This window comes from Jaminaea rosea, assembly GCF_003144245.1.
Source record: "Jaminaea rosea strain MCA 5214 unplaced genomic scaffold BDZ90scaffold_2, whole genome shotgun sequence".
NCBI classification, from domain to species: Eukaryota; Fungi; Basidiomycota; class Exobasidiomycetes; order Microstromatales; genus Jaminaea; species Jaminaea rosea.
Window position 1 is genome coordinate 1322288 of NW_020289976.1, and position 17236 is coordinate 1339523.

General features: G+C 59.7%; 8 protein-coding genes across 8 annotated transcripts; 2 read left to right on the forward strand and 6 right to left on the reverse strand.

Annotated features, from left to right (window-relative positions):
• Window positions 1-1037: 1037 nt before the first annotated feature.
• BDZ90DRAFT_119695 (hypothetical protein) lies at window positions 1038-1962 on the reverse strand. The gene has a single exon (XM_025503282.1). The coding sequence runs from the start codon at window positions 1703-1705 to the stop codon at window positions 1199-1201; it is 507 nt and encodes a 168-aa protein (XP_025364417.1). The 5' UTR covers window positions 1706-1962; the 3' UTR covers window positions 1038-1198.
• BDZ90DRAFT_258709 (hypothetical protein) lies at window positions 1714-2860 on the reverse strand (the record flags this gene model as incomplete). Its single annotated transcript, XM_025508094.1, has 5 exons — window positions 1714-1755; window positions 1838-1907; window positions 1989-2182; window positions 2275-2459; window positions 2527-2860. The coding sequence occupies 5 exons, from the start codon at window positions 2858-2860 to the stop codon at window positions 1714-1716; spliced, it is 825 nt and encodes a 274-aa protein (XP_025364418.1).
• A 914-nt stretch (window positions 2861-3774) lies between these two features.
• On the reverse strand, window positions 3775-6791 carry BDZ90DRAFT_230651 (hypothetical protein). The gene has a single exon (XM_025505557.1). It carries the CDS (start codon window positions 6720-6722, stop codon window positions 4062-4064), a length of 2661 nt encoding a protein of 886 aa, XP_025364419.1. The 5' UTR covers window positions 6723-6791; the 3' UTR covers window positions 3775-4061.
• Window positions 6792-6953: 162 nt separating this feature from the next.
• Window positions 6954-8080, reverse strand: BDZ90DRAFT_269723 (hypothetical protein; the record flags this gene model as incomplete). Its single annotated transcript, XM_025508741.1, has 4 exons — window positions 6954-7151; window positions 7253-7343; window positions 7426-7659; window positions 7743-8080. The coding sequence occupies 4 exons, from the start codon at window positions 8078-8080 to the stop codon at window positions 6954-6956; spliced, it is 861 nt and encodes a 286-aa protein (XP_025364420.1).
• A 268-nt stretch (window positions 8081-8348) lies between these two features.
• Window positions 8349-10523, reverse strand: BDZ90DRAFT_230652 (hypothetical protein). The gene is made up of 5 exons (XM_025505558.1): window positions 9958-10523; window positions 9843-9875; window positions 9583-9755; window positions 9449-9506; window positions 8349-9360 (listed from the first exon to the last, which is right to left on the reverse strand). The coding sequence occupies exons 1-5, from the start codon at window positions 10075-10077 to the stop codon at window positions 8629-8631; spliced, it is 1116 nt and encodes a 371-aa protein (XP_025364421.1). The 5' UTR covers window positions 10078-10523; the 3' UTR covers window positions 8349-8628.
• Window positions 10524-11050: 527 nt separating this feature from the next.
• BDZ90DRAFT_119902 (hypothetical protein) lies at window positions 11051-13554 on the forward strand. Its single transcript, XM_025503283.1, has 3 exons — window positions 11051-13258; window positions 13345-13373; window positions 13464-13554. The coding sequence occupies exons 1-3, from the start codon at window positions 11339-11341 to the stop codon at window positions 13498-13500; spliced, it is 1986 nt and encodes a 661-aa protein (XP_025364422.1). The 5' UTR covers window positions 11051-11338; the 3' UTR covers window positions 13501-13554.
• A 391-nt stretch (window positions 13555-13945) lies between these two features.
• Window positions 13946-16003, forward strand: BDZ90DRAFT_278061 (hypothetical protein; the record flags this gene model as incomplete). The annotated part of the gene is made up of 1 exon (XM_025509055.1): window positions 13946-16003. One exon carries the CDS (start codon window positions 13946-13948, stop codon window positions 16001-16003), a length of 2058 nt encoding a protein of 685 aa, XP_025364423.1.
• On the reverse strand, window positions 16003-17181 carry BDZ90DRAFT_273666 (hypothetical protein; the record flags this gene model as incomplete). The annotated part of the gene is made up of 5 exons (XM_025508813.1): window positions 16003-16429; window positions 16508-16636; window positions 16722-16873; window positions 16959-17062; window positions 17140-17181. The coding sequence occupies 5 exons, from the start codon at window positions 17179-17181 to the stop codon at window positions 16206-16208; spliced, it is 651 nt and encodes a 216-aa protein (XP_025364424.1). The 3' UTR covers window positions 16003-16205.
• Window positions 17182-17236: the final 55 nt, after the last annotated feature.

The window sequence follows — 17236 nt, forward strand, 5'->3', positions numbered from 1 at the left end:
AGTAAGCACTCCTTGAAGATGCTCTGTGGCAAGCCATCCCAGCGATTCGCTTTCGAAGCCTCCGGGTAGCGCTGCGAGACCTTGCGAGACATTTCCAGGGCGCATTGCGTCCACGCTGAGCGCAAATGCGTAGCAGTCTGACGTAGGCGGCGCGACCGTAATGGCAGGAGCCATTCGAGGAAGGGAAACGGTACCGATGGCTCGCCGCTGGTGTTGAGGAAAGCCGTAACGTCCTGGAACGTCTGGCTGAGACGGGCAATGTCTTCGTCGGCCATTGCCTCCTCTATCGTGCTGAGCTTCTCCGAGTATGCGACGTCCATGAAGTTCATCCGGGCCAGACCGCCGACGAGGTAGTCGAGGTCGACGATGTGTGAGTGAGGAGCCTGCTCCAAAAGATGCTGTAGACCAGCTGCTGACGAACGAGCTCCGATGCCTTCACTGAGAGCTCGGTGACTCGTCAGCACAGCGCGACGCAGCATGTCGACTTGCGCCTTGCCCTGACCGTGAGCGGCCATCATTGGCGTAATAGTTTCGAAGGCGCCGAGATCTTTGGCAAAGAATGGAATCATGGGCCTGCCTTGCGTCTCCGGAGCACCGAAGAGCTCGCGTGCCGCAGCGGCATCGGTGACGAGGAGACAGTTGCGGCTGCCGATGGAAAACTTGACCGCCGGGCCATACTTCTTGTGCCAGTCGTCCTCCTCGCAGGCTTCGACGACGAGGCGTCCCTTGAGACTGAGAATCGACCCGATGATGGGCAGCTGTCTTGGACCATCCCAGTCAGCGAGCGGTCCTCGTCGCAGATAGCTGGCAATGACCAGTACTACGGCGCTGCAAAGCGTCGCGGCGAGCAGCAAAGGGCTCGAAATGGCGAGCATGGAGGTGATGATCGTGAGGAAACGGGGGAGCAAGGGCGCTCAAGCTACTATGCTGAGCACTCAGCTCTTTTATGAAGGCCACCGGTCCATTCACATCGTCATTGTCACACATTCGTGACGCCTGGCTAGCGTCCCTACACCTCTAGAAGCTGATAGCTCGGGCAATTACTTCTGCCCTTGGCAGCCCTCCTGTCACCGCCGAGCCGCGGCGATCATCAGCTTGTTCCCCAGCTTGTCTGCGGAGGTAACTTTGTATGCATATTCGCTCCGGGTCAATGAAGATAACGTGGGAGTCCAGGGTGATCCATGACCTTACGGAGGCGTCAACGATGAACGTTTGTGGAGAGGATGAAGGATCTGAAGCGGCGGAGCACCAAAGGCAGGCTTCCGTGCAGCGACGAGGCGCTGCGACGCGTCGTCGCCCTACCCGGCGGGCTTTGGAAGCTCAAGGTCCGCTCGCGACCACTCCTCGACGTCATGCAGGGCGATACGGATGCGGCCAAGTCGACGTCCAGGGAGGGGAGCAACTGCCAGTCAGAAACAGCTTGACCCCTTCGAGCTGAATCGCGAGCAGGCTGCTCCAGGGGATGTGAACCGTGAGATCGACTCTCGCGGAGCTGCTCAACCACTGTGCGGAGCACGATTGACAGCCAAGACCTCTCTCCGTCGGAATCGCATAGGGCATGAAACATTTGTCCACTATCGTGCGCAAGCAGGAAAATTACAAAGAAGGTCACGGAGAAGCCGAGATGGGAGATGACGACTTGATCGAAGCACACGGTGGGAGGTGCAGGCGGCCAGCACCCGCGTGCGGCTCGCCTGGACATCATGGCTTGGCTCAGGCCTTGTTCCCGCGGAGGAAGCCACTGAGGTCACCGACCTGTAGGGTGAGCAAAGCGGCGATGGTGAGGATGGTCAGCGACGATAGACGTGAGAGCAGATGAAGATCAGGCAAAACTCACGGGAAGTCCGAAGGGGAACTCAGTGCTGGCCAGCAGGAGTGACATCTCGAGGTAGAGACCGCCCATACAGCTGTGATCGGGGCGAGAAAGAGACGTTAGCTACTTTTTCCCCTCTTCTTCTCGCCCGGCTGGGATCACCGCTGCGACTCACGCTGAGAAGCCCATAGCTCCGGCGCCGATGAGGAGATTAGATCCGGCCGCCATCTGGGCCTCGGCCAAGCGGAAGTAGGCGGCCGCGAGGAGGACGAAGGTCATGGCGACGAAGAAGAGGATCCAGACGAGGACGGCGTTCGTCCTCAGGCTTGCGATGGTCAGCATGAAGACAAAGATGGCCCAGGTGAGGAACTGCGAGTAAGAGCCCGGAAGGATGGTCAGTTGACGTCACGACCGGGCCGGGGGCGAAGGTGGCAGGGGTCTCGTCGCAGCTTTGCACTCACGTAGAAGGCTGGCCCGCCGTAGTAGTCGGTCCCTTCGGTGGCCAGCGTCATTTGCACAGCATGAACAGGGTCGACGAGAGCGCCAAGCGAGAGCCAGAAGATGCCGAAGGTGAAGAAGACGACGAAGGGGAAGGTATTGCCGATGATGAACTCCAAAACGCCAGCTGTGGTCATACCCAGGCCGCCTGCAATGCAACGAGCAATTGTCAGCATTCCCTCCATCGTCATGCCCTCTCAGCCACTCGTACACACCGACAAAATAGTACACGCCTACAAGGGGAAGTTGCGCGCTAGCACTCAATCCCCGGAATCCCATGAGGATGCAGCTTGTGGGGAGCAGATTGAAAATGAAGCACATGACACCCAAGCACGTCGGGTTACCCAGAGCCTTGATCAGCTGTCCTTGTTGCCTGCTCTTCTGGCTTGGCTGGAGGTAGATGGACTCAAACTGCTCAGGCGTCAATGTGACTGAGATCTGGCGCGAGAGGTCAGTCCCGCTTGCGCCGTTGGGCTGATGGAAGTGGGGGCCACCATTGCCGCCATTGTCTGCCTCCGCGGCTTTGCGGTCGAATTCGTTGGATGCCATTGTGTTCGAATAGCCGTGCGTTGAAGGGCTGTTGCGTTGGTGTTGTCGCTCAGAGAGGGAGGTAATGCAAGAAGCTAGTCGTGATCAAGGATGGAGCTTAGCGGCAGACAAACGAGCAAGTCGATTGGACGAGGGGATGAAGGGATCTTGAAGTGCTCAAAACGGACGCGCACACAGATTCTCATCCTCCAACCTTATGAACAGAAGGGTACCTGTCAAAGAGCAGGATGCAGGCCGGGCTGGGCGAGGCAGGCATGGAGGGAGGAAGGGGGTCCGGTCGCTTCGCATGAGTCCCACCTGACCAGCATCGTCTGGGATTGCCTTGCATGGAATGGCACGCGTTCACTGGCGGTTCCCTTGTGTCGCCGTACCCTAGTGCGGTGGTTCACGGAGCAGCGGATCAGACGCAGACATGTCCATGGGAGACGAAGGGTCACCGGCGATTGCTTTGCCTCCTCATTGACCCGGCTAATCGCTGGTCAGTCAATCAGCACCACGGCGCGACGTCTGTGTACGATGTGGGGTACAGTTGGGTTGGTGCAAGTGATCTCGAGCTGTCGAGAGGCACTTGGCGACGTGCACGTAGAGAAACGAGGACAAAGAGAGCGTGTTGGACCGCCGGGTCGAAGTGCTCTCAGAGGCATTTCTGAGGCGCTGCAAGACTGGCTCTACGAGGCGGCTCAAGCTCTGGAGAGTGGATTGAGGTAAGTGAAGGGAGGACGAAGCTTGGGGCCCCGCACGCGGGATGAGGGTCGGCGAATGAAGCCTGGAGGAGCGGGAGTGGAGACGAGACGAGGAGGCGTGGGAGCAGTCGCCCATCTTGCATGGCGGCAAAAGAGGGTGGCGCGTGCGAAAGGGCAAAGGGGTCACGCGGCCCTCGACACATGAAGGTGAGGCAAAGCAGGAAATGCAGGCCGCCTCTCGCTTGGACAATTCAAGTGTCTGTCTGCCACCTGTCCCAGGCCTCCCCCTACCCCCTGCTTGGTACGCTCGTCGTCCCATGACCTTGCTCGCCTTGACTCGTCTCGCTCGACGCGGGCCTTGGCGCGTCTCTAAGAGGTCACGTCAAGTTGAGGTGCCGCGTCGGTCAGCAAAGTGGGTTGTTTGGCCACTTCGAGATGACATTTTCTCAGGGCCTTAGATGACAGAAAAAGGAGATCGTAGTGTCGTGCCTCTGACGCGTCTTCGTCTCGCCTCACGATCATCCTGGGCTGCCACTGCCAGGCGAAGCCGATGCCGCGTTAGCCGTCCCCGCTGCTGCTCCTCCTCTTCCTCTGCCACCGCGTCCACCCCTTCCTCGACCACCACCGCGACCACGTCCTCCCCTTCCCCTTCCTCCCCTGCCTCCGCGAGTCCCACGCTCAGGCGAGCCAGACCCAGACCCTGCGGCAGAGGCCCCAGAGCTTCCTGCACTACCTCGGCGTGCCCCTCGTCCTTGACCACGGGCAGGCGGACTCATAGAAGGCGAAGCACTCCCAGCAGCACTGCCCCTACCGCTACCAGCTCCTGGGCTGCCCGCACTCCCGCTGCCAGCAGGCGACCCGCCCCTACCCCTCATACCCTCCGGCGCCAAGCTTCTAGCCCTGTGATCTGCTCGAGCCTGCACTGCAGCCAACACGTCCTCGACCTCCTTCTCTGTCGCTGGACGCTTCTCGTCCACCAGCTTGCGGAAGCGCACACCAACCACTTGCTTGATACGCTGCCATGCCAATGCGGTGTACCAGCCTGTTTCGCTCGTAGGCTGCGCAAGGAGATCTTCCGATCCCGTAGCCAGGATGTGCGGGAGGGCAACCGGATCGGTAATGTCTGTGAGGAGAAAGGTAGAGTTGGTCGTCCCGACGCGGCTGCCATCGAAGGTGTGGCTTTCCAGGGGCGGAAGCTCTTCTGTACCGTCGTGTCCATCTTCGTCTGCAGCATTGACCGCAGCTGCAGAGACGGACGCATTCGTTTCTCCGCCGATGACAGTGCCCGCTTCAGTCCCGGCCTCTTCGCGCAACTGCGCCTTCCTAGCCGTGCTGACTCCCGATCCAGAGGCGTGAGCCCCACCATAAGCGCTCCTGAATGATCCACGTCCCTTGGCAACAGTACTCGACGAGTTCTGAAACATGATCTTTTGGTAGAATCTTGAGTCAGGGTGCGCCCTTAGATCGTAGCCCAACCTGACCAGTGCAGCAGACCAGGCACCGTCATTAACTGTGTACGCGACAAGGGGAATGTACTCCTTTGCATGCATGATGATCTTGCGCTCGTCTGCATTCTCAAATTGGTTGAGCAGGGCTGCCCTCGTCCAGACGGGACGCTCATCGAAGATCTTGCGCAGCTTGTCAAGGATCTTTGCTTCGCAGCGATCCTGCTGTTTGAGCACCTCGGCGGGCGCCTTATCGGGCACGGGCAGGCCCTGGGAGAACGTCCAATTTGCGGGAGCCAAACCCTTCCAGCGGGCCTGATTGGTCCAGCGACGTGCTTCTTGCGTAGTTCCATCTGGTAGCCGTTTCGCGTAGGACTCGATGACGGAGGTGGAGGGTTGACGGAAGGAGTAAGGGAAGGGAAGGTCGACGCGCGTGAAGGCTGGTGGGGGCGGCATGCGCAAGTTCGATTTCATGACGCCTGATCCCGGTGGGGACTCAATCTCATATTCTTCCGTCTCGGCAGGTATGGCGAAGGAGCGCAGAGAGTCAATGTCCATGCGGGCTAGGGCGTCGTAGAGGGTGAGGAGGCCGCCGCGAGGTGCGGGAGGAGAGGGCGACAGGAGGGGATCAGGGGGCGGTTGTGAGGCAGCGTCTTGCGGTGCGTCTGACTCCATCTGAGCATCGCCGTCAGCTGCGGCATTCGGTCCAGCTGGGGGAGAAGCGAGTGGCTGAGGCGCGTCTGCTTGCATCGGGTCGTCCCCATCAGCGTCTGCGCCGTTCGCTGTCCTTGGCGGCGTTGAGGCGGTCTCCGGCTCGACTGAAGCCATATCGGTGTCCTCTGCTGGTTCTTGCCCCGGTCTCGAAGGGCGTAGACGAGGCATCCATCCATCTTCTCGCAGAGCTCGGGGCACGTCCAGCAGCTCGTCCTTCTGCGTAGCCTCCGGCTGGAAGCAAAAGTCTGCCATCGTACGCCAGCGTACCGTAGTGGTCGCCGTGCCCAGCGGATCGATGGTGTACTCCCTGACCTCATCTGGCAAGTTATCGGCTGCGCTTTCTTTGCCTGCCTTGGCCTTCCTCTTCTTTTTACGCCTCCAAACCCTCCTCTGCACGACAGTGACGAAGTCGTACGTGTCGACCACTTGACCCGTGAGGGGGCGCCTGTACAGGTCAAGCTGAGCAGCTACGCCAACGCGATCGGCTTTCGCGTCTTCAATTGCATCCAGCCCCTGTTGCGGATCTTCTTCCGCTTCCCCATCCCCTCCGACTGAGGGTCGTCGAAGTGCGCGTCGAAGTGCGGGTAGAGGCTTGGCCTTCTCTTTTTTCAGATGCTCGACAGCCCAGGGCCTACACTCCACGACCTTGCTCTTGAGACTGATGACTCGCCCCAGGTGATCAAGCGCAGAGCCTGCATTGCCGTACGGGGGAGGCTCGGGAGCGAGGGTCGCAAGGGCCAAATCGAGATTCGTTGTGATAGCGCGACGGCGCGATGGCTTGATGCCATTGCCGTCCTCATCGTAGTCCTCTTCATCGTCTTCTTCATCTTCTTCGTCGTTGAGCTGGGCAGTAGTAGGAATGGGATCGGGACGAATGATGCCAGGGTATTCGAGAACGACGAACTTGGTTCGTGGGACGGATTGGACGGGGGCTAGCTTCTTTGGGCGTGAGGGGCCTGCTTGCGAGGAGGTTGAGGGGCCAGCATCGACGGCCATCGGATCATCAATCTCGTCACTCATGACGACGGTCGACGACGGCGCTGATGGGCAGACCTCGGACGTGGCGTAGAAGGTGTGATGGAGTGGACGGGAGAGAAAGATGCCCGGGACGCGACGATGCACGACGGAACCACGAAGAGGCGTGCACGGTGCAGACCAGAGACGCGCAAGCCCGACGAACAGCAGAAGCATCACAACGAGAGGACTTCACGAATGGTATCGAATTCACTGTGTTCTCTCCTCGCTCAGTCTCTAGGCCCTCGGCCCTAGCTCAGCAGCTAAAGCCTCCAAGTTTCCCCTCAACTCCTTCTCCAGGCCAACAGGAGGCTTGAGCTCGCTAACTGCCCGCTCCAGCATATCGAGGAATCCTCGGACGTCTGCCTGCTTCTCGTCTGCTTCGTTGATATTGGCTGTGAGCTGAGAGTGGAGTAGAGTGTTGCTTTCTTCGATCTGCAGTGGCGTTGGAGGATGATGGCCAAGGAGCCAGCGAGGGAGATGTTAGAAGGGAAGGGCAAAGAGGAGCTCGACGGAGTACGATGGGCAAGACATACCTCTGCTAGCTCTGCCTCCAACTTGGCTACCCGTTCCCTCTGCGCAGGTATGGCACGAGCATGCAGCGCAGTCGAGATGTCCAGGTCGGCCCTGTCGTACACAAAGGTGGACATGGTGAGCTCTGCCCTCTCAATCGATGCCTCTCTCTGACTGACGACTCTTAGCTACTCACCTCCAAACATCCTTCATCTCCTCGCTTTCTAGTTCCAGTCCCCTCTCAGCCCTCTGGTCAGCCTCAACAGCCAGTCGCTGCAGCTCCCTCAGTCTGTCCTCCAGCTCGTACTCTCCCACCAGGGATGCCTGCTCGCGCTTGATTGTGTCCTTGAGCGATGAGACGAGGGCTTGGCGTGCCGGCTCTAAGGTTGCGGCATCCAGCTGAGGAAGGGCGGCGGAAAAGTTGGCTTGACTGCGAGGGCAAGTAGAAAGAGAGGTGATCAGCTTGAGGGAACGGGTTGACTTCGCAGATGAGGCCTGCTCTCGCGTACTCACGTAGCCCTGACGTCCACCAAGCCCAGGAAGCGATCAAGAGCCTCATCCAGCTTCCTCAGTCTCACGTCTTCGCTAGGCCCCGCGCCGATACCACTGGCCCGACTAGACGATGCTGCGCCCGACTTGCGCGGCATAGACGCTCTGCTCTGCCTCCTACTGCTGCTACCGCTCGCTGTCCCACTCGTGCGAGGCCTCTTGATCGTCTCCGCCTCTATCTGCTCTCCTCCCTGCTCTGCTCCCTCTTCATCTTGCTGCAACGCCCCTCTGACCATCTCCTCGTCCTCATCCGTCGCGTGTGCATGAGTGGATTGAGGAGGCAATGGTCGAGCGGGAGACATGCCTGCGATTGGCGTGCCAGTCGCACTCGCGCTCGTCCTGGCTGCGGGTGGGGTGGCGGACGAAGTTGGTGTTGAGGTGGATGGTTCGGAGGACATTTGAATGGGATTTGTGGTAGTTGGGTGGGAAGGAAAGGCAAAAGAGGTGGGGAAGGATGAGGGATGCAGGACGGGCGGAACGAGAAAGCAACACAGGCTCGAGAGCCGGCCACGCGACGCGACGCTCACTCGCGGGCATTGAGGTCGTCCGTTGACGACAAGGTGAGTGATGAGGACATGGAGCGACGTGGCCTTCTTTTCATTGCAGAGAAGACTTTAAGAGACGAAGGGTGAAGGCACTCTCGACCACAAATGGTGAGAGCGATGATCAGGCTGATGAGGACTTACAGTGGGTATGAATGCGTGTGGCGGGCGAGGTGAAGGGGGCGACTCTCGTGTTTCGTGAGGAGTGAGGTGGGATGTGGGGTTGCGGGGGGATCATTGTACGACGAGGCCGGTCCAGAGACGGAAATGAGAAGTCAATGGAGATGTGGCGACGATGAAGAGACGGCTCAAACGGCGAAGGCGAAGATGCCACCAGTAAGTGCGAGAGCGGCCGTTGTCCCGAGCAGGAGTCGAGGGCCGTCTGCGCGCAGCGCCATGGCAGCGTTGGCAGGCTTGACAGTGTCCCCTGCTGCGCTTTGCGATTGGCCGATGTTTGGGGAAAGGGGCATGCTCTCGCTCGAGGAGTTGCTACCAGCGTCTGTTCCCGTGAGGTTCGCTGCTGCAGGGCTCTGTGGCATCGAGCCCATGTGGGTGCCGACGGTGGACGAGTTCGAGGCAGAAGAGACGCTGGAGTCAGGGTTGGTGCTGGACGAGGAAGCATCAGAGCTCTGGCCCTTGGAGGAAGATGTTTGCCCGTTGCCATCTTTGTCCTTGGAGGAAGACGGCTCATCACCCTTTCCGCCTTTGTCGTCGGGGCTGGACGAGCCCTGGTCACTGCCTTTGCCATCGTCGCCCTTGTCTTCGCCATTACCATTGGCCTCGTCAGGAGTGACGGCGGGCTTGGCTGCCGTCTGACCATTCTCGTTGTAGAGTCCATCGTCGTCGCCGCCATTCTTGGCATCCTTGCCCTTGTTCTGCTGATCGCTCTTGCCTTTCTGACCGTCAGGAGAAGAGTCCTGACCGGAGGCCGACTGATCGCCGTTGTTGCTGAGCTTGCTGGCGCTGCCGCCGCCATTGTCGTCCGCATAGGGGTCATGGCTCAGATTGGGATTGACGGCATGCTGAGCGAGGCCATTATGCTGTCGGCCGAGAAGTGATGGGGAAGAGGACAGAAAATGGGGTAAGCAAAGACAGCGTGCGTGATGGTGGCGCATGGGCTGGACCCACCTTGACATCGAAAGGCTCAGACTGGTAGTAGATATCGGGCTGTTGCTTTTGCTCAGAGCTGTGCGCGAGGGGTGAGGATGGACGTGAGCTATGAATCACCAGCAACAATGAAATGTGCGGTCGTCTCGACTCACTTGGGGCTGACGAAGAGGACCTTATACGTTCCCTCGGGCACCGAGTCGAGGCGGATGTTGGTCTGCCCCTTGGCCGTCTGAATGTCGTTGCCGATCTCGAAGTTGGGCTTCATTCGCGAGTTGTCAGCGGCGTTGACAAGCTGAACGGTGAAGTGCTCAGGATCCGAGTGGTTCTGGGCGGGACGAGGCGGTAAGAGAGGAGGGTGAGGTCAGTGAGTGTGGTGGCGTAGACGATGTCTGAGAGCGCGCGGCCTACTCACGGCCTTCCAATAGAGGTGGTTAGAGGCATTGGCCTAGCGTGATGGGACAGGATTGAGTCAGACAATGGTCAGCGATTGTCCCAGCTTGCTCGTCATCCTCGGCGCTGGCACTCACTACCCACCACCACTCCTTGCTAGGAGCGACGATCTCAAAGGCCTGCGAGGCGAGGGGCACGAGGGTCACGAGAGCTACCAGGGTTGCGAGGGCCGTGAATTTGGCGAGGCGGGACATCATGTTGAGCAAGAGTAGAGTGTAGCAGCGGTGAAGGGAGGGTGAAGAGGCAAGAGAGGGCGTACAGGGTTGTGGTGGTGGGAAGGAGGGAACCGCAAATTCAAGGTTTGGATCGAGAGACAAGAAGAGCTGAGTACCGGCTTGGCTAATGGATGCGTGGACGCCCTCTCAGCGAATGGGGGAGCGGCTCAGCGGCTTGGATGATGTGACTCCTGGGTGCGCCCCTGACTACCGCGAATGAAGAGAGAGCCGGCGGACCGGCGGAGGAGCCGTGCTTTGACGGGGAGAACCCAAGCAAGCGGCATGCCTTGTCTGCGGTGCGATGTCATCGTCGTCTAGCCGCTCTCGCTCAGTGTTCGGCCCGCTTGCTTTCGTTCAGTGTCAAGGACCCTCTTTGCGATCGAGCCCCCTTCAACGAACGTCTCGACTTTGACGAGTGATGAGCGGTGTCGTCGGCTGGCTGGTCGACTTGGTTGCGCCTCACAGCAGCTCGCCCCGCCCCGCAACCGCCTCCACTCCGCCTGTGCGAACACTTTGACTTTGGCTGGCTGACCCTCGCTTCAAGCCGCACTGACCAGAGGATCAGGGCGGGCGTGCGTGCCCGTTCTCGTCGCTCCTCATGTTCAAATTCAAGGCAAAGCGGGCATGCATCGACACTGACAATGGGCTATGCGTGACAGGGCCGTAGCAGCATCAGCATAGCCCAGCCCCCCCCCCCATCTTGATTGTGGTCCGCACTCTGGTGCCTCGAATGAAGTCCGCGGAGGCGACGGCGGCGAGCAAGCCGCGAGTCAGCCTCCGCAAGGCACAGATGTCGATGTGACGAGGGCCGTCGGGATGTTCGCCGGCTTGATCAACGCCAGCACATCGACGGCGAAGGCGGCGCGTGCCATCTACAGCCGCTCAGTGTTCGTAAGCTGTGCGGCCATCAACACGCACGCTGCTCTCAGAGCAATCAATCAATGGGTGAGGAACGCGGGGCGACGTGACGCGGGGCGAAGAAGGAGCCCACCGCCGCCCCCGCCACGGCTCCTCCGCTTAGCAATTGTGGTCTCGACTCCAGACACCCCTCCTCACTCCTCTTCCTTCTCGCCATACGCACGACCACTCCTCCCCTTTCCTCCCCACCCGGGTCTTCCACAACATGCACACGACTCGCTTGTAGCAGTAGCACAGACACCCGCTCCTGCTGCTCAGCTACAATTCGTGCCGCACTTCAACGACACCCTCATACGGCTTCTCTCATACAGACACTCCACGCAAAATGCTTCGACACAAGCTCACCTTCCATCGAGATCGCCTCCTTGGGCGAGACCGCGACGACAGCAAACGTCACAGCCCTTCGCCCATCGTTGAGGAACAGCAAACGAGAGACGACTCACACTCCGGCTCGGTCTCTCCACCTCGTTCGACCCACAGCAGCAATAGCGACGCAGGCATGAGAGTAAAGAGCCTCGAGGTGGCTTTATCCATCTTGCCACCCAAGCTTAAGGGTACCAGGCCGAGCGATGTTCAGCAGCAGCTGCCTTGGCAAAGACAGGCTCGCAAGCCCCGTCTCCTCGGTCCTCTCACCCGCCTCACCCACCGCCAAAGCAAAGACTCCATCTGGGGATCGCCGCTAAATGAAGAAGCCGTTGCCTTGGGCCTCGTCTCACCAGTAGACCGTGATGATGCGACTCCGACGCCCTCAAATGCTCGCCCGCTTGCCACCAAGAACTTGAGCCCTCGTCGCATCATCAAGCCATCCGCATCAGTCATGAGCCTTCGTGGCATGTTCAAGCTGCCGCAAGTGACGGAAGAGTCAGCAGTCAAGAACAACTCGCTCAAGCAGAGCTTCTCGGCAGGCTCACCTCATCCGATCGCCACACCTGGCTCTTCGAATCTCAGAGTGCCAGGCGCTCACAAGCAAGACAGCTTTGGGAAGCGCCTCTCCCGCCGCCTCTCCGACAAAGCTCCAAACTGGCGTGGCTCGCGCGTATCTGTCGTGTCTAACCGCAGCTACTCTACCTTTCAGCTCGAAGACGTCCAAGCTGCGCTCGAGATGGCGCCGATGCCTCCTCCTCGCCCATTGCGCCGTCCACGCTCATTCTCGCCCCTCGACGTCTCCCCTTCATTGTCCCCAGGATCATCTGGCGAGCACTCAACGCTGAGGGGGACGCGAAACGGCACACCTCTTCCCGCCCTTTCTCTACGATCCGTGCGCTCAGCTCAGCAGCTTGCCAAGTTGCAAAGCCGGAGCTCTTCGCCACACAACGAGCGACGTCAAGAGCATGCGGCTGTCTGTCGCACGACATTACCGCATCAACGCCGTCATTACCCCCCTCGACCACCTGCACCTACAGCTCCTCTCCCACCGACGCCACCCTCCCCTGGCATGTCCCGTCTGCCTAGCCTTACTCCGGCCTGCTTCGATCCTCTTCTGCCGCCTACACCAGTCTCTTCTGTCCCTTCATTCAGCAGCGCGGTCACCTCGGTGGCTCAGAACGGCTGGAACCAGGATGAAAGAGCAGTCAGGGAGCGACAGGCCGGCCTCACACTCACGTCGTCTCCACTTCTTCGTGGGAAAGGCATCTCACAGCCAAGCACGACCGACTCGAAGCATCCTGACTGCTCTTCAGTTGATTCGCCCACGGATGTGCCATTGAGTGCCTCGACCTGGCCATCGGACTCCTTCTGCGACGATGAGATCGACAATGAGGTCGGAGAGAGCACGAGCACTTGCTTCGACAGCGGCAGCAACAGGCTCACCACACCTGCGACCAGCATGACAGCCTCATCTCGTCCATCCGTTCCACCTCGCTCGAGCAACAGCGTCAGCAGCAAAACCCGAAGCGAGAATGGCTGTGTGGTCAGGCGCGGAAGTGGCGCTGCCTCGTACGCCTCATCAACTGCAGCCAGCAGGACGCCCTTGGGCAAGACTCGCAGCATCGTCTTCGCCAAGCCTCTCCCTCCTAGACCATACCGCTCTGTAAAGGCTCGACCTCCCACGCCGGCTACAGCTCTCAGCAGTCTCAATGGCGTCAAGCAGCGCAATGCTTTACCTCCGCTGCCCGCGAATGGTCACGTCGCTGCGTATGTCAAGGCTGGACCCGCGGCTTCAAGGCACAAGAGGGGTATTAGTGGAAGCTCGCGAGCTGAGGGCCGATCCAGGACAAATACGTATGAGTGGGATCCTGAGACGAAGGTGAGCAGGCGAATGGGGCGAGCAGAGATGGTGGGTCGCGACACTGACACTTCTCGATTGCTGCTCGGCTTCCTTGCGTTGCGCAGACGATCATCGGAGCCTACCTCGCAGGCAAGTGAGTACGAGCTAGAGCCGATGAAAAGAGCGCCACGATCCAGACGGCAAAGACTGATCAATCCGCCTGTTGCTGCCTCGACCCTCAAAGCCGCCCGATGACGGGCAGGAACTCGGGCACGTCATGATCCCATCTTCTTGTCTGGCCTCTACTCCCTCCCACGTCACCTCCCGTCCCTTGTTCATCTCCACGTTCTCACAACTCTGATGTATATGTAGCTTTCCGTCTCGCCGTGTCACATGAATCTCCGACTCCTTAGAAGCTCCTCATTGTCACCTTCCCTCAATACATCGCAATTCCAGCTGCCAGCACTTCCACCCTCGATCAAGGACGACGCGACGTCACTCGAGAGAGTCTGAGACTGCCTTCCGCTCGCCTACTGTCTCACGAGATCTGCTTCCGCCGATGGTGACGCGTCGAGAACATATGAGACTGCGGATGCAATCGACAAATCCTCGGAGGCAATCTCACGATGAAGCTGAGCTGATGCCAGAGCGGTAGGCCGGCCGCTCGTAACACCTTCTCCTGGTCCTTACCACGATCGTCATCTCACCTATCCTCTCTCGCCCGCGATGCCTCAATCACCCTTCTTCGCCTACCAGGTGACCCTGACCATCGCGCTTGACCCTGACAACCATACCTCGATCTTTTCCCGAGTAGGCCTGCCACCCAGCAGCGCCGACAGTGCCCCTGTTACACTCTTCCATATCCCAACAGAAATATTCGACTCCCCCTCCCAAACACGCTGGCTCTCCTCGACAGCAGAGGAGCGTGCCGCTCACATCCGCCTGCAGCAGAGCAGGATGCCTCAGCACAAAAAGGAGGTGGCCGCGCATGTGGCCATGAGCCTCTCGCTGGGTAGAATGGTGGGGACGCTGGCTACTGCGCTGGGCTTACCGTACGGGTGGGAGCTGAGAGTACAAGGTGGGAGGAAGGTGGTAGAGTGCGGTACTGCAGAGGATAACGGAGGCTTGCATGACATGACATTGGCTGAATTTCTTTGTCGACCTGCAACATCGAGAGGACGGACGACGGTCGCTGCTACAATACGCTGGCCTAACATCGACGTTTCCGGCGCCGTATATACTTCCAATATGGGTGATCGCAACAGCGCGTTCATGTTCTCGACCCTCCTCCTCGGCCTCTCCAGCGCACACGCGGCGCAGACTGACGACAAGAAGCACAGCTACGAGCAACTCTGCCCGCCCAAGTGCAGCATCACGGGAGCAGAGATAGACAACAGTGGCGCCTACCTCTTGCCCCGAGAGATGGCCGACTGGCGTATCACGTGGACGCTGCGAGGCTTGCAGGAGGCGTTGCACCCTTTTGAGGGCGAGTTGCCACGGAAGCTGGAGGACGCGCTTGGATGTTGCCGAGGGGCTGGGATCGTTGCGGCTTCGAGATCGAAAGGTGCGAACCTCGAGCCGCAGCCCGAGGCGTACTGCCTCAAGCTCATGAGCAGGGCAAGGCGCAACTTCCGTACTCGCCTGCCGCTCGCCCCGGAGCTGGCTCGGGCTGTCCAGCTGCAATACCTTTGGCTCCTCCCGCATGCTGAGCAGGCGCATTGGATCGAGTCAAGGCCAATGCCCAGCAGCTTGGAAGAAGCCACGACTAACTCGAGTGGGAAGGGAAGGAGTCTGGCGACCGACCTGAGTCACACGGCGCGTCTACCGGCCTTGATCGTCGCTGCGGCGCGTTTCGCTTACGAGCGCTTCGCAACCGGAGCACTGCAGGACATCTTCAAGGCTAGGGCGCTACTGATGGCCGAGGAGGTCGAGAGGCAGCAGAGCAGCGAGGCTGGCATGGAGATCGAGGGCCAGCTCAAGGGATTGGGCATCGATGTTGACCCATCGTCGGCCGTAGCGGGCGACTTTGTCCACTTCAAGAGGCCATCAGGATCGGAGAAGACTTCACCAGCAACATCGGTGATCCCATTCCCAACCATCCAAAGGTCGGACCACCATGCAGAGATCAGGGACGAGCACCTTCTAGATGACGTTCACGGCATCCACGATGAGTACCATGATGAGATCCAAGGAGCCGCCGATTATGGTGCCATGGACACCGACGAAACCGGAGTGGACGCTCATGAGACCGCACTGCGGCGCATCAGCGCCCTTTCCCACGCCTTCGACGCTCTCTGGACCAACGGCAGTGCAATCGAGCTCAATCGCACCCTCACTCCCTCGAAGGAGGAGCGAAAACAACGCCACTTCGTCTCTCTTGCCTCGCGCTTGGCAATCTGGTACGCGCGGCTGTCAGCTCGCTGCGTACTCACGCACGACGCAGGGATGCGCTGCCTTGTCGACCAATTCGTCGGGCTGGAGCGACTAGCGGCGGCAGTGCATCGAAGTGAGCCTGAAGTCATTCGTCGTCGTAGTCCTCGCCTTACTGAAAGCGCGCCACACCGGAATGAGGAAGCGCAGCTCTTCCTTCGTTGCCTCGAGCAGGCAGGGGTAGACTTTGAGGAGCTAGACGCCTACTTCTCTGGCGGGGCCTCGGGTAGGTGGGATGTTTCGTCGAGGACTGTGGGGGTGCAGATTAAGAAGCAGCAGGGGGCAGTGTTCTACGCTGTTTGGCCTCTGGTGGCTGCTGGCGAGATGGACGGTGTGCCCAAGAGGAGGCGATGATGGGTGTGAGGGAAGCAGAAGTGAGCACGTTGTGGACAGGGCATGGGCAGTACCTTAAGCCGTCGGTCAGTCAGCTTTCGCCCGCCCGGGTGAGATGTAGCGTTATCCTGGGATGTATTCGACGCGATGAAGACTTCTCCACTCGTGAGTACAAACGACCTGCAGCTTTCCTCGCTGTTCGCGGCTCTACCCATTGTACGCATCAGTCGGCCTTGGCGGCGGCTTTCTCGTCCTCCTTCTTCTCATCCTTGTCCGCGGCCGCAGCTGCTGCGTCGGCCTTGGGCTCCTCCTCCTTCTTCTCCGCTGATGATGCTGGCGCTGCTGCCTCCTCAGTCTTGCCGCCGTCGGTGGAGGGGGCCGCCTCTGACGAGCTGCCAGTGTTGCCCTTCTGCGCCGCCTCGAAGTGCGACTTGAATTGATTGGCGTCTGGGCGAGCGCGGCGAAAGTGATGTGGTCAGTTCTCTCCAGGATCCCTCGCCGTGGGCGGCACTGTCTCGCACTCACTCTCCGAATTGGCAAAGCGAATGGCAAGCGTGCAAGCCACCGGCTCGCCGTCCGAGACGTCTGCGGTAACGCTGTAGACCCACGAGCGGTCTGAACCGACGTTGGGCGAGAGCTTGAGCGAGGGCAGAACTAAGAACAAAGGATTGAAGGGTAGACGTCAGGTCTCTGTATGCCGCGAGGACGCCCAGCTCGACGCCTTGGATCTGCTACTCACCGTAGTGGTTTGCACAGACCTTGAGCGTCTTGTCTCTCCTCATGACCAGCCTCGTCTTGCCTGACTCCTTGTGCTTGAGCAGACGAACATCTCCTGTGCCACGCTCCTTCCACTCCTTGTTCTCGTTGTCGTAGCGGAACAGCTTGGCTCGACTGCGGTCGAGGAGGGTGGCGATGAGGGAGCAAGGCGTGAGCATGGCGACGTAGCTCGCTGGCTATCCGCTCACTCCCTGCTCACATCTTGAACGTAACCTCTTCGTCCTCCTCGTGCGTCTTTGTTTCGACCTTGTCAGCCTCCGAGAGCTGGACGATGGGCTCGTAGTTGGCCGTCGACTCCTCCTCCTGCGTAAGGGCGACAGGATGGGCAGGAGATCAGCAAGCGCCTCTCTCAAGAGGGTAGGAGGGCGCACTACACTCACTCCGGTACCAGCCAGGACATCTTTGTTCTCGGTGTCAGCCATGGTGTGTGTGTGTGTGATGCCGTTGAGCAGTAAAGAGGTAGTAAGATGTAAGAGT